This window comes from Stegodyphus dumicola, chromosome 8 (genome assembly GCF_044657685.1).
Source record: "Stegodyphus dumicola isolate Sdum_Otavi_A_Nest chromosome 8, ASM4465768v1".
NCBI classification, from domain to species: domain Eukaryota; kingdom Metazoa; phylum Arthropoda; class Arachnida; order Araneae; family Eresidae; genus Stegodyphus; species Stegodyphus dumicola.
In genome coordinates this window covers 112,408,575-112,432,650 of record NC_140775.1, presented here as the reverse complement: position 1 = coordinate 112,432,650, position 24,076 = coordinate 112,408,575, and the positions used below count along the sequence as shown (strand labels likewise).

General features: G+C 33.6%; 1 protein-coding gene across 1 annotated transcript in view; it reads right to left on the bottom strand.

The window, feature by feature from the left end:
- LOC118198890 (uncharacterized) overlaps nucleotides 1-8,819 on the bottom strand; it is a 144,019-nt gene extending 135,200 nt beyond the window's left edge. Inside the window, exon 1 of the mRNA XM_035370674.2 lies at nucleotides 7,187-8,819. Within this exon, the coding sequence (XP_035226565.2) occupies nucleotides 7,187-7,548 (362 nt within the window). The 5' untranslated portion in view covers nucleotides 7,549-8,819. The remainder of the gene's footprint in view (nucleotides 1-7,186) is intronic.
- Nucleotides 8,820-24,076: the final 15,257 nt, after the last annotated feature.

Here is a 24,076-nt window from a genome sequence, read left to right as displayed (position 1 = left end):
TTTGAAAAGAAAATGGTTAAAAAATAAATAAACTTCATGGGATAGCGACGAGCTTAATCAGTAAAGTACTACAACTTAAGCTTATTACCCTGCAATGCCCCTTGAATGATTGACAAGGATCTTAAAGGGATCAGACTTCAGAAAACACAGGCCAGACGCTTCCCTTTTGCCAAAGACGACGAGGGTTCCGACGAAAGGGGATCCTCTGGGGGCGGAACGAGTTGATCGTTTAGTGACCGCCGTGTCACCACAAGTGATGCGAAATGCTAAAAAGTCGGGGCTCCTTATCGTTTGCAGTCCAATTTGTAGGATCGCAGTCAAGGATCGTTGGCATCGGGCAGGAACTTCGTAACGGTTATGATTTCAGATGAATTTTAATGGCATGCAGTCTTACATCAGCTAGAGGGGGGACTGAGATCTGCTATTGGAAAGGCAAAAATGTGAAACAGCTGGGGAACAAAATGACCTTGCTTGAAAACTTTGGGTTGAATTCGACGCAGAAGATAAGGAGATTGGTAACTTTGATTTTATCTTTTGATGCTTTATGTCCTGTTATACATCATTTTCACACGAACTCTTCTGACGAAATTAATTGATAGACGAATAAACAATTTGTCATTCTGGCTAGAGGCGTATCTATGGGGGTCCAGCAAGTTGCACTGTCAAAGGGCTTCGTGTTTTAGAAGGTGTCCAAATAACTTTTCGGATTGAGAGAAAAGTAAGTATGAAAAATAATAATTACACCACGTATTATAAGGTATTTCTCCCACTTTTCCAGCGTGCCTTCGTGGTGTAGTGGTTCTGCACGCTGGGCCGGTATTCCAGAGGTCCGCGGTTCGATTCCCGGCGAAGGCGGTTGCAAATTTTTCAATCTCTCTTGCTTCCGAAAAAATCCTAATGTCTCTACAAGTGGCGCCCAAACTAAAAGGGTTGTGGATGATGATTCTCCGCATCCAGGATTTGGCGACTAGGTCCCCTAAAATCCTAGTCTCCCTTTTAAAAGGCGAGTATATAAGGTATTTCTCCCACTTCTCTAGCGTGCCTTCGTGGTGTAACGGTAGCACGCTGGGCCGGTATTCCAGAGGTCCGTGGTTCGATTCACGGCGAAGGCGGTTGCATATTTTTCACCTTTTCTGCTTCCAATTAACCTAATGACTCTACAGTATCTTAAAATGAAGGATCCCCAAAAATTCGTGGGAGGGACCTTCTGCTTCACAAATAAGCGACTGCATCAGTCGTAACTAAATTTGAAGATAAGTGTTTCTCCAACATTTCGGTACCTTATGTGATTGCCCTGCGAGGAAACCACATAGTTGCGTACCCAGATATATAATACAGAGAGAGGTGTTTCTAAGACGACCGCCAGTGTTACCAGATAATTTTTCGCTGCAGAGAGAGTCTTAATGAAGCCATGTTCAGTTTACTTAGGTTCGAAAAAATATTTATGATCACTTTCAGAGGTGATCATCTCGGGGAAGTGAGGTGAATTTGAGCTTACTGTTTGGATCGCACTATTTGTTCGGCAATCATAGATGCATTTTAGAGTTTGATGAAAGATTTTTTGCTTTGTCGAATAGCAATATTCTGAGAACTGGCTATGCATGAAGGCTGCGGAGTGACAACGTGTGGCAAGATGCGTAGATGGTAAACGCTTGGTAATGTAACGTAACGGTCCGAAAATTTCGGAAATATGCAGCTAAAGATGTTCCTTTAAGGAAGTTTTTAACATCAAAAACTTATTAAAAAACCAAGATTTTGCCCAAATTTTCATTCTTTAATAGCGCCGGTACCTAACACTTACGGCACAAGCAATGAAAATAAACCAAGCGATGAAAAATAAAATTATTGGGTAAGGTTACCTTATTTACTAACATACGTCTCCCTTATACCTATTAATTTGCTAGCATTTTCAGTATATGGTTTAGCTAACTTCTAATTTACCGTAACAAACCACATTATGCAAGTAAGAGGAACAGTACTGAAATTAAAAACCGTAACTCACTATTTTAAAAGAGAGGTTTAATTTATGTAATAACGGCGAAGCCTCGAGGGCTATCTGCTAAAGAGAGAGATGCCTTCGTGGAGGATTTTCTAAGGGAAACTGGCTAGTATACACGTTACACACGGGGAAAACCACGAAGACGCCCATACAGCCAGCCCTTTTGCGGGATTTGAACATCAAACCGAACTACCAGAGTTCAGCAACTTTTCCGCTAGGCCGCTGGTGGGCTTTAAAGAGAGAAGGCGGTAGTATCCGTACATTTATTAATATGTACTTCACTGTTTGCTGAATTTTTTTCTTTAATAGTCAGTTCATAAATGGCATCTGTTCTAATTTTTCCCACTCCTTTTCAAAAAGTAAAATTAAAGAATTAAAAAAAAGGAGGAATGCATCAATAAATATGCTAATTAAATTATCGATGGTAAAATACAATCTACTATAGCAACTTCGATATTATACTGTACAAATCTAATAACATGCGTAGTATATTTCTGAAACCGATTTTCGTATTAATTAATATGACAGTTAAATTTTTGCCATTCTGAAGAATCAGAAACACAACATAAACAATTTAAATATATTAAAATATTGTAACTGAAATGACCGGATTTTCTGCACTTAAAATTAGTATGCTTTTTTATTTCTTATAACTAAAAAAGTAGTACAATCTAAGAAAATTTTTGTAATATATAACATTAAATTATGTAAGATTAATATTATCTTTGAACTAAGAAAATGCTCTCAATCTGTAATTTTTGTGACATTTTTCATAATAAAATGTTCAACTCGACATTTTTCGCACACGTTTATTGCTTTTTTAACGTCGTAGCAAATGTGTACAGCCTAACTTGCGCAAGACATGCTTCTAATCTTTAACAATTACATTAATGCTTTTCACATTTGTGTAATGAATTTCAGATAAACAACTGAAGGAGCGGAAAGCAGGCTACCAAGATAAAGAAGCTGAGAAGAAATATTTATGTTCTAATATGGATGATTGTAAAAGTGTAGTTCTAATTAATTTTTCTTAGTTAATTATAAGATTTTAGTTTATAAAATTTTAATATTATTATTGGCCGAATGACTATGCGTTATATAAATACATGCATCAAAAGCGTTGTACAAGAACTGTATGACATGGATTAACTTTGGCAGAGATTAGTTCAGAGATTCAGAGATTTGATTAATTCAGAGATTCAGAGATTTGATTAATTCAGAGAAATTCATTATAAGCATGTTATTATTTTTAGAATTTTCAGCATAAGGGTAGTGATCTAATTAAATATAAGATTTAAGGGATGTTGTAAACTTAAAGTTAGAACTTTATTTTGTATTTGTATTTTCCTTACATAGCCGCCCAGACGGGAACGTGGTTAGTGACTCTGACTTCCTTGCCAAAGGGCTCGAGTTCGAAACCCAGAGAAGGCATGGATGTATTTGTCCATCCCCTCTTAGGAGGCAACTGTGGCCCACGTCTTAGGTGCCTCCAAGGTAAAGTGAGGATAAAGTGACCACCGCTTTCGGCCTTAGTAGTGGGCAACGTCTGTGAACGGTTTGGGACCGCCACTGGGGAGGGGAGGGAATATTCCTCACCTACATTCTGGGTCATGTGAGGCCAAAAATAAAAACTTGGGAAGTCCATATAAAAACTGTATCATCACGTTAACAGGATTTTAAGGAAAATAGTAGTAGTAACATAGAAATGATTACATAACAATGAAGTACATTCGATTCATTTAAATTTTTCTTTCAAACTCTGTCATGGTTAGCTGCTCCGCAGAGTAATTTCAGAGACGGAGACATGAAAATATATTCTGGAATAAAATGCTATTATAAATATAAAACCAAATGATTCTGTGCCATTGTGTAATATGCGGCGGTAGAAATCCCGTTGATTACAATAATGGTGGACATGTTTGTAAAAATTATTAAGTGTTAAATATATCCTAATTTCAATATATTTTAAATTATATCGGTAACAAATGTTTTTAAAATAAAATAAAATAGTTGTCACTGGTGATCTGTACTTAGACAGTGACCTGTTGGTTGATAGTCACCAGCGTGGAGGAGCGGCATGGAAAATTATTAAGAAGCACATTTATTATTTTACAATCGCTTAACTAGTTAAGAAAATATAGTTTAGAAGACAAATTAAGTCTTATTCTGTATGAAACAGTGAAGCGTTCATTGGCCAAGCCGCTTAAAAGCTGAAAGAAAGGTTTTGTCTCATGCAATGGCAATTACTTGCCAAGTCGCGCGTATATGATAAATAATCGGGAACCATCGAATATAATTAAAAATTAAATACATTTTTGTTTTTATCCATTGCATACGTGTATTGGACAAAAACAAAAATGTATTGGATAAAAATAAAGTAAGGATTTAAGCTATTAAAATAGGCGTTTATTGCTTTTAAATCGTCAACTTTGCTTTAGTAATCCAAGTAAAACTTGAAATAAACTTATCACGTTACTTCAAGGAACAAGATTGTGGAAACCGACAGTTTACGAATTCACGTGGAAGATAGATTAAAAATTCAATGTTTTGCAGAGCGGCCATATTTGCCTAACTACATAAGTGTGATAGCTAAACAAACCGTAGCTAGCGTAAATTTTGGTGTTTACAACACAAATTTCCTGCCCTGGCAAAATAGAAATTTGTCTTCACCGGTGGGAAATATTAATAGCAAGCCTCATAGACGAGTTATCCAATGAAAAAAGAAGAAAAAAAAAAAAAAAAAGGCACTGCTACGTCTTTTAAAACGTTTGGAGGTGTTAAACTGAAACTTAAATCCAAAATCTATTTTTTTTTTAATTTCACATTTTTTTGTTTTTGAAATTTTTAACAACAAAAGAATTTTTAAGGTGTTAGACAGCAACGAAAACGTTTTAGATAAATTTTTACATCCTTTTTTATGCAAACGGCAAAATGGTGAATAAACCTTAACTTGGAAAAATATATATTTTGCTTCATTATCTATATCTTGTGATAAAAAGTGCATTTCTTCGTTATTTAAACGTTCGGTTCTCATTAAAGCTCGGTATAATAATCATGAGGGGAGAAGTAAATTTTATGCTTATTACAAAGTGCGTGGAGGGGGGGAGAACCCTCTAGTAAGAAGAGTTTGTATGCGGATGTTTTCTAAATTTAGGCAATAGAAAATGTAATTATTGTGTAACCATAAAACAGGAATGGCTATAATTTTAGTATATTTAGTATATGGCTATAATAGTATAAAACTCGTTTTACTCAGTTTAACGCTTTTATTTGATTTACTTAAATTCCATAGGCTTCTATTCAAAAATTACTCATAGTAGAATTAGATGTTAGCCCCCCCTTTTTTTTTTCAATTTTTTAAGAGTCTGAATTTGAGATGACCCTTAGGTTCGAAAGAAAAAAAATGAATATTCAGAGGTTAGTTCAGAGGAATTAAATTGGCTATCAGGTAGATAGAGTCAATTATACAAGAAAACTATAGAAAGGAATTTTTTGAAAAACTCTTTTCTTCTCAGATATGTTTCTACGACTTCATACATAGATTTGAAACTGTAGCCATATTATTTGGTGTCGATGCTGATGTAAATTGATGGCTGGCTTCAGAACCGATTTAAATTAATATCGATGCTATTAGAAATCAATTAAGTAAACAGCCGATAATGTTTACCCTAAAATTGTCTTCGCAAATTATTTGCATGTATTCTCAAGGAGCAATTTTGAAAAACAAGAGCAAAAATTAATCGAATTCACTGAGCATGTTTTATAAAAATATCACTTGCTAATACTTACAGAGCATTATTCTGTTTCTGTATCACTCCATTAAGTTTTTTTAAATGTCTCCAGCATAGGTTATTAATCATAGGTTATTTATTTATCAGTTATTGGACACAATCTGCATGATTAAATCTACACTAATAAATAGTAATTGCAAAGCATTCAAAATCATAAACAGATAAAGAAATAAACATAAAATATCAAACGAAAACTAAAGTGGGCATAGTATGAGAAAGCATAAATAAAAAATTATAGCAGTATAAAAAAAATTTAAGAAATCTTCCGTGAAGCTATAGGAAACTGGAAAAAAGCACAGATTATTATAGTGCTGTCACGAGAGCAAATATGATGACAGAAGAGTTTCATTCATGTAGGACGAACACTTCCGAAATTCGAAATTATCAGCAGAAGGAAAAAATAAGGAAAATTGATTCGTAAAATAATAACTTATTAGCATGCTCTTGAGATTCGTTCAGAAAAATAAGCAATAGAAGATAAAAGGTATGTTTGAATCATAAACTTTACGTAATTCCTGATTCAACAAAAGCCTTCTATAGTGTAATAAAATATTAGTTAAACTCTTCCAAGTAATTGGTTTTATTTCTATTTATTTACACCTCATAAAGATATTATTGTTTTCAATTTCAATAAAATTATATCCGACGTAAATAAACGTTATTGTCAATTATTAAGAATTTTATTTTCCGTTTAATGAATCATAAATGTGTTGATCAACTAAGTTACTCATTTAAAAAGCCATTTTATCCGGACTTCTTACTATCATTTCCAATAACCGTTACTTTATAATCATAAGCGTTATAAATAAAATATATTTCTATGAACATCTACATCTAAAGTAAAATAAATAGTCATGATGAATTTAGAAGTAATTATAACGGTTTACAATTCTCTCTATATAGTTCTATTTTAATTTTATTCATACAATAATGGCATTTTTAAATACTTTGATATTTTTCTATCTATACGATTTTACGTCACCTTCCTTCCCAAAACGAGCAAAGGAGGGGGGGGAATGTCATCAGAGCTTTTAAAACTGATATTAATTTGAGACGAGTTTTTAATAATTTTTAGCACCAAAAATTTAATTTTTTGAATTAAAGCAGACATTATTTCTACATAAAGAAGAGAAGTCAATTCTTTGTGCTATTATCCATTAAAAAATGGGAAACATTTTTTTTGAGATGGTAATTTAAAATTTTATATTGCAAATTATCATTTGTTTAGACCCCCAATATAACTTGCTCCCAACTGTCTTTGAAAAATGTGTGGTTGGGCAAAGCTCAGTTGCTTGTTATGTACAGAATGCAGACTTCTTATTATAAAAATATAGAAATTCCCAGAGTTGGAAGAACAGCTATTCTCTCTTTATGATATAAACTTGTTGAGACTTACCTCCAGAGTTTTCCAAGAGTCTTGCTGAGCTCAGCGTTGTGCAAGTGGGGATACTGGTCAGCGAGCTTACGGCGTGCTGCCTGAGCCCACACCATGAAAGCATTCATGGGGCGCTTCACATGGGGCTTTCTCTTATCGCTACCGCCCTGGCGCGATGTCTTCGCCACCAAAGACCAGTCATAACTCTGTAGAACTTTGGACACCGCGGCCTGGATGCGGGGATTAGCGTCCAGAGCATCGGCCATGCCTCCATGGCCACCGTCGGGAGAAAGACCGTCGCAGGTTCCCGGAGAACCCCCACTGGAAGAGGCGGCATCCAAATCGTCGTCGTATTCGTGTTTGCAGTCGTCACGATCCATCATAAGATGTCGATTTAAATAACCAGATTAATCAGTTCTCAACAAACTTTGGATTAATCACAGGTACATGTCTGATTGTTCATTATAAAATCTTTCTTACCAGAAGAATCAGTTTTGCAGAATAAAACTTGCTATGTCAGACTTTCAGCAGTTGCATAGATTATTTGCATATTTGCCACTATATGAGACTAGATTGCAATTATATCGCGGAGTTTCCGAATAATTATTTCCAATTAAGCTTTACAAGTAAATCAGTCAATTCGATTTTTCGGATACAGAGGATATGTTGCTTATCTTGAAATTTTCCTTGAAGAAATTCTAAAATGTTATCAATGTCTTTTGGTTTTTTTCTCTTTTTACTAGCACCGCTTATAAAGCAGTTAATTTAAATCATCTGCTGCGTAGTGATATAGCATTAAGAGAATCATTTTCATAGAGTTTCAAAGTGCAATTTTTCCGTTTCAGAATAATAAATTTAATTTATTCCGAAATAGGCGATTAAACTCAAAAGAAACAGAAGATTCACGAAGTAAAAATTCGTAATATCATCTCTGGAATATAATATCCAGGTAATGAAAAGTTTTGCTATCTGATGCGAAATATTTACAAGTCTATTAGATCAGCAATTCAGTAACGGAATCATTAAAGACGCATGAAGCAAGCATTCATTATTCGACATTCTTGATCGCACCATTAAATCACAGAAAAAAAAAAAATTATATCGCCACCTTGGGAAAAATGGATACACTTAACAAAGAGGATAACTTAACAACTGTCTCACCAAATAATACTTATTTCTTCACCGCTTTCAGAACATGACACCATATTAACAGTCATAAATGTCAACGAAATCACCACCACCACAATACTTCACATTCTGCGGCAGACACAGGGCGTCTTTTACCAATGTGTCCACAATGCCTTCCTTTTCAGATCCTTGCTGAAGAACAATAAATTCCTTATCACTACGCTATAAACGTGCGTGAGCACAGATCTGCGGAACAGATAAAAACTTTGTCCACCGATGGGGAGTGATACTTCGTGGCGCGCGCACAACAGAGCATTTCATGCATTCACCATCGAAAAGGAATCGGCAATGAACAAGGGCCTTGTCTCTCGCTCTGCGCGATGGTACCAAACGTAGGAGAGATTTTCTACACTCGGGCAGTCGCCAACGATCGTCGCCGAGAAGTTACTGGGGGAGGAGGCGAGGAGATGAGAGGCGTGGCTAAGGTTGTCTCGCAACCCCTTTTGCCTGCCCTCCCCTCTCTCGTTTGGCGGTGAGAGGGTCAGCGGCAGGAGTTGTCAGGTCCGTGACTTTCTTTCAACGACCGATTCCGCACTGTGGGTAGGGTTACCACAAATAAGGGGTGAGCGATAAATTAGAGAATTTTGCTTTGCTTCCTCGCCAACGCCGTCTAAAAGCTGAGATAAAATCATTTTTCTCTAATGTAGTTCATTCTTCTAAAAACCTTTCGGCATTTACAAATGCTAGAGTATAAAAATAGCATATAATTCAGTAATAAAGACATGCTTGTTAATAAAATATCACGGAATCATAATTAATAACAAAAATGACGGCGAAAATATTAATAAAATTATAATTACCAAAGAAATCAATGATAGAGTAATAAATAATTATAAATTCGGAAAGAAAATAAGAAAAATATTGTAATAACGAACACAATTACTTCAATTAAAAGACAAATTAAATAATGCGTTTTTTTAATACTTCGTTTATTTTTCAAAATTAAGATAAACACAAGTTATTAGCCCAAAGGGGCTTTGTACCTTAAGGACTATTGTTTTCGTTTTGCGATTTTGCGTTGAATCACTATAAATATCCATTTCACTTTTCAAACTGTTGCCACCAAATGTTAGAGTCCTGCATTATGTTTCAAGAAATTAAATAATGGAAAATCTGCATAAATGTATGTCTATTTCTCGCATTGTGATAAAACAATGGTACATAGAGCCATTGAATTTTGAATGACGTAATCCTCCTACGAATATGGGCATGTTGGAAGACCAAATTTGAAATATGTTTGATTATCGATTTCATATTTTGTAAAACTTTAACGAATTTTTGATTAACAAATTCAAGGATTTCAAAGCGAGCAATGGCAACACTCTACCGAAAAAAAAAAAAAAAAAAAAAAAAAAAGAACTGTGTATCGGAAATTCTTAAGGATATTACGGTTTAAGTGCGAAGAACATGATATTTAATAAATAAAGGTAACGCACAAAACGTTAAAAAAAAGTCCCTTTGAACGTAATTTAAAATCTGAAACATTTCAGATTATATATATATATATATATATATTTAGTTGGGATGATTTCCGTTATTATTATTTTTTTTCCAATCTAAAGTATCCTCTTTTTTATCTTCTGTTAGTTCTTAATAGTTAGATTTTATTTTACCAGGGTTTACAGGTCGTCCTCGTCGAGCTCTACGTTCAGGAAGAAGCTCGGCTTCGAGGCTGTAGTTTCTGGCTCGGAAATTCTGGAACCACTTGGCTTGCGCTTATTGTCTAGTCCCTATATACCGCATTATTATTCCTATTAATAATTATTTCACTGAACTTTTAAAACAAAATATACTGAATATTCTCCTTTGTAACTCCCAATTAGCTTTGAAAAACAGCAGCTAAAATCGAACTGCATTCTTCATAATTTGCATTAAGAATAACAAGGTAAAATTACTCAAGCAAACGTGCTATTACGTTAGCTTGAGTAGCCTATTCCATACCTCCTCTGACTTTTAATTCAACCAAAAAACAAAACTGCATTATCTATGGGGTAAACCAATAACATACAATATCATGATTTTTTTAAATTTATCGAGTAAACCAATTAGTAATAAACAAATTCTAATTAAAACAAAAATCGAATTTATGTGCATCTTAGCCAGCTGTTACCTAGACATGCCCATCTTCTTAATTACCACTAAAATAATTAACAACTAATTTTGAGAAAAATGTTTATGTTTGCATGATTTAACATTTTGACTTATTTTTTTTTTTAAATTTGAATTGACTTAAAAAATTTTTCATTCTTCTTGGAATTATAATCATTTTCGTAAATAATGTAACTTATCTCTTGGGGCCTAAATATCAATAGAAAATTTAACTCTCTACAGTGAGAAGGAAATAAATAATTTAAGAAAATAGTAACATTTTTAACTTTTTTAATTTAACAGAATGATTAATAAAAACATTTTAAAAATATAAAATAAACCAAATAGATCCTTGCGAATAATTCTCACAAATTTTTTTTATTCTTCTTAACATAAGAATTTTTTTATTCTTCTCATATACACTGCTAGCCATTAAAATTGCAACACCAGGAAGGAATGATCTGACGAATGTCAAAATCACATGAAAGGAAGAAGAGGTTGGGATAAGCAAATTAATAGTATTTCAGCGCATTTAGTCGACGCAGGAGAGAAAAACGACATCTGAAGCACTAGATAAAAGAAACACTGTGTAGTAGATTTCTCATTCGGAAAGCTCTTTATAAGGTCGGAATTTTCTCAGAATATCGTCTTATGGCTCGAAAAATAAGAAATGCTTACCAGAAAGTGTCGGAATTCGACAGAGGCTCGCTGCCTGTTGAGAGTGTAGATTATCGTTCTGTGATATCACCCGCCGCAGTGGTCGACATTCCAGCCACTCTCATGCGAATATCGAATCAATGGCCTGCTGAGAATCATACTGAATGGCATGCAGGATCTCAACGCCCTCCCATCACTGACGCCAGAGAGGAGAGACATATCGTGAGGTCAGCCCTGAAAAAAACCGTACAACCACATAACGGGCGATTAGTCAGGAAATGGGCATGTTTGCAGCACGCCAGTACCTGCTCGTATGGTGCGTCGACGTTTTCAGCAACTTGGACTATCAGTACGGCGACTATTTATACAGCTTCCCTTGGCAATGCAGCATAGAGAGAGACGGCAACTCTGGTGCCCCGAACGACAAAGCTGGATACAGGAGTGGCACAATGTCCTCTTTTCAGACGAGTCCCGGTTCTGCGTGCTGTATTCTAATGGCCGCATACGGGTCTGGAAGCTCTGAGAAGACATCACGTCGCCTGCTTGCGTTCGATATCGGCATAGGGGCCCTGCACCTGGTGTGATGGTTTGAGCAGCCACTGGGTACACGACACGCACATCTTTAGTTCAGATCGATGGTAATTTGAATGCAGATGGACAGATTTCTCCCATCTTGCGTCCACTGGTTGTGCCCTATCTTCGAGGCCTGCCAGAGATAATTTTCCAACAAGATAATGCAAGACCACATGTTGCACGTCGTGTTGACCTTCCTTAATACACAGGGTATTCGATTGCTGCCCTGGCCTGCACGGTCTCCAGATCTGTCACCCATTGAAAACATCTAGTCATGGGTTGCTGAGAGTATGGCCCGCCACCCCTTTTCAGCTAATACGGTTGATGATGTGTGGCATATGCTTAAAGCAGCATCAAAAGAGCTGCCTTTTTCTATCATCCAAGCCCATTTCGATTCCATGCCTAACCGGGTAAGGGCCGTCTTAGCTGCAGGAGTGGAAGTTGTTTCTACTAATTTCGCACCCATGTAAACCCCCGAACTTCTTACAAATTTAATCATTTTGTCTTCATGCCATACTTTTTACGTACAGTAAATATCTTTTATGTATTTACTTTCCTTCATGGTGTACAATTTTAATCACCAGCAGTGTACTTTACGTACGTGTCCATAAACTTATAGTTAAGTTCTTATTTTTTGTAATCTTGAATGAGAAAAGCAAAAAAAAATTGTGATGAAAGCTGATTATTTATCGTGATGTTTCGAGTCATCGAAAAAAAAAAAAAATATGAATACTTAACATAAAATAAAAAATACAGTTCCTGAGATTTGAACCATCATAATATGCATTCAAAAATAAAATAACATTAATAAAAAATGTAAATTAATTATAGAAAAGAAGTGATTAATTAAACGATTTTGTATTTAAAACCTTCATGTATAGCGTTCGAAACATCTTTGATTAATTACGGTTACGCTGCAAATGTTCATAAAAGAATACCAGTTGAATATATCATAAATTGAACATATTTTAAATTGTATCGCTTAGGTATTTCACTAAAAAATAAAATAAAGTCTTAAGAAATATGTTTATTTTCAAGTCAAGAAAATGCTACGGATTAAAAAAATATATTTATTTTTATTTTTGTCTCAGTGCGTGAAGAAGAGACATATTGTTTAAATTTTAAAGTTAAATAAAAGATTTTTTTCTTTTGAGGAATGCCAGTATTCTGAGAAGTGGCTAGAGAAGCCGCATGGGAGATAAATTAACTGTTTTGAGGTCGAACACTGGATTACTTTTGGCAAGCCTATTTTACCTTTGCGATCGCGCGGCAAGCGATTTACCTTTGCGATAATCTAGCACTATCATATAACTATTTTTTAAGAATATTAATCTTGCCTTACTATGCAAAAATTAATAAATACTGTCTGTATCCTACACAACATCAAAAATAGTTCCTTCAGTCAATTAAAGAATTTCGAGTTTTAAGCCCTTGGGTGAGCTGAGATCGTTCCTTGCGAAAAAGCACAAAACGCATGTAGCTACGAAGGGATATTTTATTGGCCAGCATTCATGGCTGGACTCTGTACTCGCTTAAATGGGATTTTGTGCCACACACACCATATTGCCCGACATCGCTCCTTCGGACTTCTACATTTTTTTACACTTGCAGCTAAATCTTGCTGGCGCTATTTTTCATTCCGCACAGGACGTCCGAAACGAGGTTGATTTGTTTTTGTACTCGCGGCCACCAATTTCCTGGGCCCAAGCCTGTAAAACTACCAGGATGTTGGCAGAAAACCATAGATTTGTTTGGGGAGTACTACCCGCACTAAAAGTACTGCTTTCATGTCCCCCCCTAAATTTATTAAAAATACTTTCTTGCCAGGAAACTTTCGTTACAATCAGATATTTATTATTTGATACTCACGGATATTAAATTTTTTTTTTGATTTTGTAAAATATATACCTCAATGGCTAAATAAAGATAAAAGCTTAATGAATATGAAGATATCAAATTAGCAAGAATAAATTTTTAATGAATAATATTACCAAGATCATACTAATGAGCAACTGTCCTGATAGTGGTAGTTTTATTGTCTTGCTTCGAAAAAATGTGTAAGTTCGTTACATGCATCAGTTGACAGTGAGACTCATAAAATAATCTTTCAAATGAGGACACGGTGTAAAAGATGCTACACATGAAGAAATCAAATTGTCTAAAGTAACTTTTTCATTTGTATCAAAGAACTTTGGTCTACACATTCACACAACATGTAATGAGCCAAATGATTAAAATCGATGATTGTCTTAAAATGTATCATATCTTAGAAAACTACAGAGTAATTCTGCTTGAAATATCGAATTCCAAAATAGAGTAAAGCACATCATTTATAGTACTTTAAAGGAGTTACTAACAGAGGGCACGCGAACCAAAATAGTTCCGACCAGTAGTATTAGCATGCCTACAGAAAATATGACCTGAAAGAGTTAAAGATCTGTTTCACACAATAGCGGCATAGCTTGCTAAATCACGTGAATGTTAAATACATAGTAGCATAACTTCACATAACGCAATGGCCCACACTTTTCGAAAGTCTGTGCTTAAGACATTTCTGACAGCAAAATCAAGTTACTGCGATTCGAATCAGCCTCAGAACTGTACATATGTGCTGAATGTAGTATAACGTTAGATAACTTAAGTAATACAACTATAGAACAGGAGAGCAGTTCGTCATTTAATTTTTAATCCTTTATTATTAAATAATAACATAACTTTTGCTCTATAATTATTATTCATCTGTAACCAGTAAAAATATCCTTTTTTAGCGATGTCACTTGTTGCGTACATAACTAGAAAAAAAAAGGGGGGGACCTACTACAGAAATAATGTACATCAGTATAATGTCCACAAAAAAGAGCAATTGATGCATATGCGGGTACAATGTATGTGTTTTCGTGTCAATGCAATACTGCAGTCTTACTTGGGAACCCTTCATGATGCATAATTAAATAAAAATTTATTGCTGCAACTATTTGTCTCCTACCTTTACTCTTCTGAAAAATTTTCTGCTGATGTCCGTCTATCCGATTATCATTTACACAGAAAAAATATTTTGAGCGACAAATTTTTAATTAAGGTTTATGAATCCTGACTTTAAAAATAGCTTAACAAAAGTCGTAGATTAAAGAAGCTAAAAATATGAACATTAACATTCGCATGGGAGGGGCAAAAAAGATACTTAGTTCCCAGAATCAAGCAAAAAATGTGCTTGATACTGATACATGTTATTCCTCGTACAAGTACATAAACATATTTTTATATTGATACAATATTCTATGATCCACTTGTGAACCCTCTCTCATATTAAGTAATTATATAAAAACTTATTCATGAAATTTTTATTTCCAATCTTTGCCAGCATTTCCTCCTGGAGAAATTTCTGTCGACACCATATAAAGTAATATGATAATTATTATACTACTAATAGTAATAATACTTGGACATTAGTTGGATGACTACGATAAGAAACCTAATGTAAAATTGTACAAAGATCTTATTCCCTTATTATTTATACTATATTTCTACTATTTTATAAATTTAATAACTGGCAAATCTTCTAGCTTTTACTAAAAAAATGGGGCATCTAGTTTCCCAAAGACGTATTGTACCCCTATTACGTGAACATTTTTATCCTTTATAATATATATTTTTCCTTTTCCTCAACTTTGAGCCAGTACTGCTTTCGCATTTTACGATTTTATAGAAGACAGCATCTTTCACAAGTTTCTTACGCCGCCATTTTGGAGTCGACGGTCACCTTCCTTATAGGTAAATTAAAAATTTAGTTTAGCATAATCGAGGACCACCCAATTTTTGAATGTTGTTTCAATGACAATTTGGTTTAAAGTATATTTGTTTTGCTCTTTATATATATTTGCTTAATTTCGGATTTGCGTATAATAATTTTAGACTAGTTTTTTTTTTCGGGGGGGGGGCGGAAATGGTCATTTTACATAATGTTTTATGGTTTGTTTGAGTAGTCAGTTTGGCGCAATGTTATGTTTTATTCTTTTTTCGAAGTGTTTGGAAGGCGTGCAGGGAAAACTCTGGTACATTTGAGATTCGATTTTTCGGTTTTATATGAATTTTAATGTCTTAAATGAAAATTTAATTGATTCTTTTTTCGGCTTATAATCTCAAATGAACCAGGAGAACGAAACATATTTTCGGAACATATTAATCGACTTTTATGAAGCTTTGATTCATTTTCCCCTTCTGATGAGTTCTGAATTGGAGTTTTAGTAAAAGGAGATTAATTTTTATATTTTTGTTATCTTGTATATTTTTTCCCTTTTGTAGTTTTATTTTTCGAATTTGTACTACTGTGAATCCTTATTTTAATTTTGATTTGTTTAGATATTGTGTTAAACCTGTTATACACGGTTGCAATTATTAATATTGCTGAGGAATTGCCTTGCTTTGGATTCCAATTTACTCTTAACTTTAGATGCTTTAAGTTATGTATATATATATAGATAGGTAAAACTTAATTCAAATATTACATTCCATTTGATAATGAATAAACGGATTGGCTCATATATTGCAAAAAATCGCTGTATTCACTGACTGTAAAAATAATCAAATACAGGAAAAAAGCAATAAATATCTAAGATTTTACATCTCCCCGCATATCTTCTTCAGGGGGTTGTTATACCGAAGACTGCAAATGGACTAAGCTTTTTCTTTAATCCTATGAAATTAAAAAAAAAATTCTGAAATTCTAAAACTTGAATCTTAATTTTCCCCCTTATTATTCAAATCTTTCAATCCTAATCTAGAAATCGTTAAACGTTTTAACCAAAAGTTTGTAAAAGATTAGTTTTATTGACTATTAATAGAAACATTTATTAAAAAAAACAATCACCATAATACCATTTCACGATAGTCATGAATAACAGTGCTTCATTATAGCAACCAGGGAAATTTTCAAGCAATTGGGTTGCTGCTCTTTCTCAATAGTAATTCCAAATTATCTCAGTAATTCTGGATATTGGTATGTAATAATTAATAGGCCTTGGATCTTTTAAGCAGATCCATATCACGGCATATATAGACTGTATGGTTCTAGCTGTTTATCAAATGAAATGAAATGGCTGTTGAAGTCTGAACTGCTAACTGAAAATCTGAACTATTACACTCAAATATATTTGTGAAACTGTATTTTAAAAATGTATCTCAAGTCTTGAGAGTTTAATTATATACTTTATTTGCTAATTTCAATTGTATATATTGTTGCGTGCGTACGGATTCGTAATGGATGAATTCACAAGTCGATAAAAAGTTAATAAAATTCATTCTTATCCTAAGAAATAAAACAAAATGCTGAAATTTCCTCAGAGACAATATCGCAATATCTCACAGTAGTTATATTTCGAACTACTAAACTATAAGTAGAACTCAATTGAAAAACACAGAGAAAGCTAATCCGATCTCACCGCGAATTCGCTACAATCAATAACAGCGCTAAGTAAACAACTGAATTGAGATGTTTTGATCCGGATTTTATAAGCTTTTTAATCATGTACGAGAACATTCTGATATTTTCTCAATTTTTCTGGTTCGCAAAAGAGTACAATTACGAGATATCTGTTTATTAAATGTTAAATGCGCGTGCTCCTGTATTTTACTTTTTCCGGCGTAGTTATCTCTTCAAATAAGTCTCGTGCTGCATTGCACGGGAATATAAAACAATTTTAATTACAAATTCTTCTAAAAATAGCTAAATAAATACAAAATCCGTAACAATATTAATAAATATTGATATATTTTAGAAGCAGGGTTGTTCAATTTCTTTTCGGTAAATGCATATTTCAACTTTTTTTTTTTCAATTCTCAATATTAATTTTTTTATCTTCCCCCATCCTTTTTTTGTGCACGTTTGCTGCATTTTTTATTTGAGGGACTCTAAAGATTTGAGATTTGGAAGATTCGAGAATATTTACAGATTTGGATTCGAGGAAATTTCCGATTCGACATCACTCAGTTTTTCTCCAATGCAAGGTAAAATTTGTGCTACGTATTCATAGTTTTGTTTCAGAAAGATTTCAGAACGCATAGTAATACCAATGTACCTACAGCACTGCAAAGTGAGTGATGCAGTCGGATTAATATTTGCATCCTCAGAGTAGATTTCTTCATAAAATCTTTGATAAGAACAATAAAAACGAAGTTTCGTGAGCGAAGAGTATATGAATGGCAGACCAGTTGGGACTATCAGTTAAATAAAGAAAGATTCGTACGCATATTTATGTCCAATTTTCTTTAAAAAAATTTCTCCAAATAGTTATCTGAACCAAGTTTATACTAATCATGGATATTTTCTAATATATTATAAAAGTTTCATACAAAACTCTTCGCATACATGTGTTGTAAATCAGATGCTGATATTACTATTATTCGAAAATCCACACCGCTTCAAGGAATATGAAGAAACTACAGAGAGAAATACATATGAAAAAGAATGTTCAGCTTAATTAAATAGCTGGTCGTTTCCGAATGTTACGTTAATTGAAGAATGAAGAATTCCGTGTTTTGTACCTTAATGGGCATAAATTTTTTCTTGCATTTCACTTTGCTTTCTCTTATGTACTATTCATAATTTATGGCATATATTTTTGTGTAAGTTTAATGTCAGGCCAAATGGGTTTCAAATTTAATTGCGCTACCACAAATCGTTCAATCAATTTTGATTAGATGTGCTTTGCGTTCTTTCTAAAAATTCCTGTCTCTCTTAATTTTTAACGGTGAGGTATATTTATTAGCGTTTTAACGGTGAGGTATATTTATAAGCGTGATATTTATTTGTGGCCGGTTAGCAAACAAGAAGATAATTTTGCAGCAGGAGCAGAAAAGTCACAAGTTACATCTGCTTCACCATTCTTAGTACACATATTTTAACAGAAGCTTTTAAAAAAGTAAATTTTACTCGAATGTGTCTGTAAGGTTTTACCCAACACTATTGAAACAAAGATTTGATAATGAAAGAATAAGATTTCTGTCTCAATAATCGATACTGACGAAGTATGAATTAGAGATTTTGAACCATCGGGCTTGAAATCGCTGTAGGAAGTCCACTAATTTTTGACAGGGACAATCGGTTAGATGAAGTAAATAGTGTCTTTTGTCTAAGAAATCACCACGAAAGATAGAGCCTCATGAGCAAATAGTATAAGTGCAGTTTATTACTGTGAGTAGTTGCTGAAATTGTGTAGGAAATGCGCAAAAAAGACCTAACTTGCTCAACAAGCAATTCACTTTCACCTTACATGTTTTATTTCTTCTTAGTTTCGCCCTCTTGCTCACCGGTTCGACGGCTCTTCGCAGCTTTTCCCATTCGTATAATACACTAGCAATTACCTAGATTTTCATTAACTATCAAACGTATCTTCTTTAGGTATTATTTAATTAATTAATATAAAAAAAGTTAGTTACATGTATCTTCTTTGGCTATTTTGCTCTTAGCATTCGAAATTTCTAACTTTTCTACAAGGGGTAGGGCTTTTGCCCAGGTACCCTGGTGTTCAGACACCGTCCCACTGGAGTGCAGTTCATTTTAAATGCTGCTTGAACGCCTATCCGTGGAAAGGCTGTGACAGGTTTGCTTATCACATATGCGATAGAAATATTAATTTATCCACTGTAAAAACTTAACATGAATCCATCAAGCATCAAGTTCTTCATCCGACTAAACTAAAGTGGCCTTTATACGTGTGCACGGTTTTATCTCTTTGAAAAACGTTTCTCACCCAAGCCTCCTAGGATTTACGTTTTGAAGAGTTACCTTCATTTATTAAATATCATAGTCTTCGCACTTAAATCATGAAATTCAGTTCAATACCAATATCGTAAAGTAATTTTAAGATGAGCATACCTTTAGAATTTCCGATGCACAGTTTTGAGCGCTGGAGATAATTTTTTTTTCCCCCGTACAGTGTTGCCATTGCTAGCTTTGAAATCGTTCAGTTTTTTAATCAAAAACTCGTTGAAGTTTTACAAAATATGAAATAGATAATAAAACATATTTCAAAGTTGGGCTTCCAGATGCCCATATTCGGATGGAAACATACGTTATTCAAAATTTGATAGCTCTAGATACCGTGGTTTTATCACAGTGCGAAAAACATACATTCATGCAGATTCTTCATTATTTAATTTCCTTAAATATAATACAGGGCTGTAATATTTGGTGACAACAGTTTGAAAGTGAACTAATATTTAAAGTTTTCAACGCAAAATGGCAAAACGAAATTAATAGTCCTTCTAGGCTGACACCCTTTGGGATAATAAATAAATAAAAGTAAAAATAAAATAAATAAAATAAGATAATAATAATAATAATAATAAATGTGAAAGGTCTCAGATCGGTCGCCCAAAAGACCGTGTTAAAGTTTTTTATGCTCTCGCTGAGCTCGCAGTCTACCAGTCTACTGTTGCACCCGCTCCTTCTAAACTTTTTTTTTTTTTTTTTTTTTTAAGCAGCGTATGTTAAGAGCTCACGATGCAGTGTTAAATGTTGTCATATATTTTTTCTGCTTTTTTCACAGTTCTTCATTCAGTTCAGTGTTCAGTTTTCTTAGTAAGATGACTTACAAAACTTTTTTTTGTCTTTTTACTATTACCATTTTGTAGTTTTAAATATTTCGGCACATTTATTGCGATTCGACGAAAAATCGCTATAAATGCGATATTTCGAGACAAATTGCCCTTTTTTTTTTTTTTTTTTTGGTAAAAAAAAAAATGCAAAATGGCGAAAGTTTTTGTATTCTTAATTTTCATGATTGTACTGTTTAACAGAGTTTTAAATTATCCGAAGTGCCACACAACCCAAGTCTGGCGAGGTTTTGGTGGCGTTACATATCCAGTCTTTGGCAACCCACCTGGACAAAGCCTAAATAAGCCTAAATACTACCATTACTCATAAGATGTCGAAATACACACATCTTACACATTAACATTTTGTCAGATTCTGAAGGAAGCTTCATTAACGTTCTGAATGCAATTCTAAATTTAACCGAAGCATTCATTAACCGTATCTTTAGCAGACGAAATTCAAAATATTCGACTTTCTTTCCTTGGAGGAATAAAAAAATTGTCTTGTCGCTCACAACAGAGAATGCCCACACAGTTTTCTATTTAACGGCGAGACAAATGTTGTCTTCAAATGCTTATAACAGTGCTTCTTCTTTCCTAAACCAACAGATGATTCTTATCTCAAATTCAGAATTCCTCGTCTTCACCTGCATGCCGAGAAAACTGCTGCTCCTTCTGCTGCAGCATGTTTGTTACGTCTGCGAAACTGGTCTCAGTAAAGATTTCTCTCTCAATTCGTCTTTCGTTCGTTTTTATCAATCAAGGAGCATCTTGAAAGCAGCAATCAAGGAGCTTCTTGAAAGCAGAGTTTGTGCAGAACGACAGATAGGGTTAAACATAAAAGACATGTTGTCATTAAGGGAAACAAACGTCGTTTATACGGAAGTAAAAAGATTAAGATGAAGCAGGATTTGATATCCGGAAAATGGAGATCTGCGAAACCGATAGGGGTAAAAGAATTTTGGGTATATATTATAGTTTTTGGGTATATATTATATTTAGATATTACTACGGAATTACGATGTAATATTTTTAGATGTATATAATAATAATAATACCTTATTCCCTTATCCAAACACACACCACATATTGCGAAGTGACTGGAAAGTCCTAAAGAATAGAAACGAGGGTTCCCCGTCTGTCTTTTTACCACTAATTTCTCTAAAGGACTTCCGGTTGGACAAATTTTAAGTACCCTCATATGAATAAAACAGCATACACTTATAAATATCAATTCCATCATCCGAGAATCAAACTTATGTCCCGCAGTTTGCAAACTTGAGCACCTTTCTGAGCAGCATATTATTTGAATATGGTAATCTGAAATCAGATAAAAAAACGCGAGACAAAAATCTGAGAATTTTAGTTTGCAATGAAACTCTTCAATAAAAAATTTACACTGGAAAATTTCAAAAAACTAGAAAATATTAAAAAAATTAAAACATAAATTTTAAAACAAATGATGCTGAATAAATCACATGACGTATGAAATTAAAATCACCTTTTATTAACTACAATAATGCTGCAAATACTCATAATACAGTGGACTACATTTTAAATTTAAATATATTTTAAACTATATCATTGGTACATCACATAAGGAACATAATTCTTACCATCATGGCGGTTGTTATGTGGTCACTATAGAAATCATTTTAATCGTCCTCGAACGAGGTCCATATAGAAATTCAGATTTATTAACTACGAAAGTATTTATATATCTTTTGTATAAACACAGTCTCAGAGCCTTTTATATTAGTCTGAATCTGGTTGATCTTCCCTGCACTATAAAAAAACAATTCAGTAATGTTACTATAAATTCATGAAAACTGCGGTGAGATGGCTTATTTGAATAAGAATAGCTATGTGCATTCTTTTAAACTTTGAAGGGATGATGCCTCTAAAGATTCCAGATCTTCTTCTTCTAATATTACAACGACAGTGCTTAAATTGCGCCGGAGCCCGGCTCCGGTACTTCTCAATTTTTATGATAAATTACAATTTTAGCCGGACCGCACCGGAGCCCTAAAGAAAATGAGCTCCGGTACTTCCTTTTATAAAAATGAACCACAATTTAAAGGGGGGACATTTAGAATTCATTCCTAACGTTTTAGTTCAACAATAAGCAGACCTTGCAATACTCTGTTTCCGTAGAAATACGAACTCATGAGAACATGAGACGTTCAAGTTCCCTCACTCACATGCGGAAACCTTTCCTTTTAAGAAGGGCAATAAATTTGGGGAAGTTTGTTTAAGAACGCGTAAATTTCTCGCCATGCCATCGTATCTATATCTAGTGTATTGTTATCGATTCTTACAGTTAGTTATCCTCGCAGGAAGGAAAATTTGTGTTCTTAAATGTGCGTTAAGTAACAGCGAGTACAATAAGAGTGAAATACGGAGATAAACTGCTCAAGCACGGTCTTATACATCGTCTTCCCACAATATCCACTGAGGGGGTGGTTAAGCGTAACCAGCAACTTTACATTCATCCTTAGGAGTCAGATTCAGGTTTCATTTTACCCCTGACACACATCTGCTTGATGGCTATAATTATATCAGCAGAGAGCCGCGGTCAAAGAGAACGTTCTTTCTCACTAAGATTCCCCTCATTTTTTTGTTTCCACCCACTCATACCCTCATTCTGTTTCGCCCTGAAATTTTCATCAGCTATACTTTAAGTATATTTAATTTTTGTTATGATAAAAGAACTTCCCTCCCCTACGATCAGAGCTTAAATTGGGCCGGAGCCCACCGGATTTCGGCTTCGGTGCTTCTTAGTTTTTGTAATAAATCATAACTCTATTCAGAACGCACCGGAGCCCCGAATAAGAAGGCTGGGGCACTTTTCAGTAACTGAATCACAATTTCAGTAGAAATTTTATTTTAACAATAAAATTATATTAAAAATCGCTTATTAAATTTCAATTTATCTCTTTACACTTTATTTAATTTTAATTATTTAATTACTTCAATTTTTAACAATTTCAATAAATAATAATTAAGTATATAATAATTATCATTTAAATTATAATTAATTAATTATATAGTAATTATTGATTAAATAACAATTTATAAACATTAATTAAATAGCTATTAATTAATTTGATAATAATTAACTATTTAATTTTAAAATTATTAATGAGTTTAATAGTCATTTTATTTATTTATTTACTCTTGTTCCTCTTTGCTGACGGTCTTCCATAGGGCTCCGGTACTTCTAATCTTGGAAATTAAGCCCTGTACAGCGAGTAATTATGCAAGCTGAATGTATTTCCTTACGTAAAGTCCCAAAAGATATACAGTGTAAAGGTTATAGATTACAAGTAGTTACATATGTAGAACATATTTGTCATAGGTGAAATATCATGATTGTACTAAAATTTATGCAATATTTATTTTGTTCAGAAAAATTATTGAATTACAAATAATTTATTATGAAAGTATTTTACTAGAACACTTATGTAAATATTTCGAAGCAAATAATATGCTAATAATAAAAACACAGAAATTAAAATAGCTTTTATTTACTAGATAAACTTGAATTACACAAAACCTGGAAAAAAATTAGTTAAAAAAAACCACGATATAACTTTTTTTTTTTTTTTTTTTTTTTTAATTTCAAGCCTTTCGATTACCTGGAAGAAAGAAGGAATGGGTTTTCTCTTTGTAAAGTACGTCTCGAAAATAAAGGAAAAAAAAAAAATCACATTTTTTAATCATGGCTTTTAAAAGTTTATGAAAATATTTTCAAAAATATAACACTTCAATTACAATGTTTTCTTATAATAACTAATCCTTATTTTTAATAAT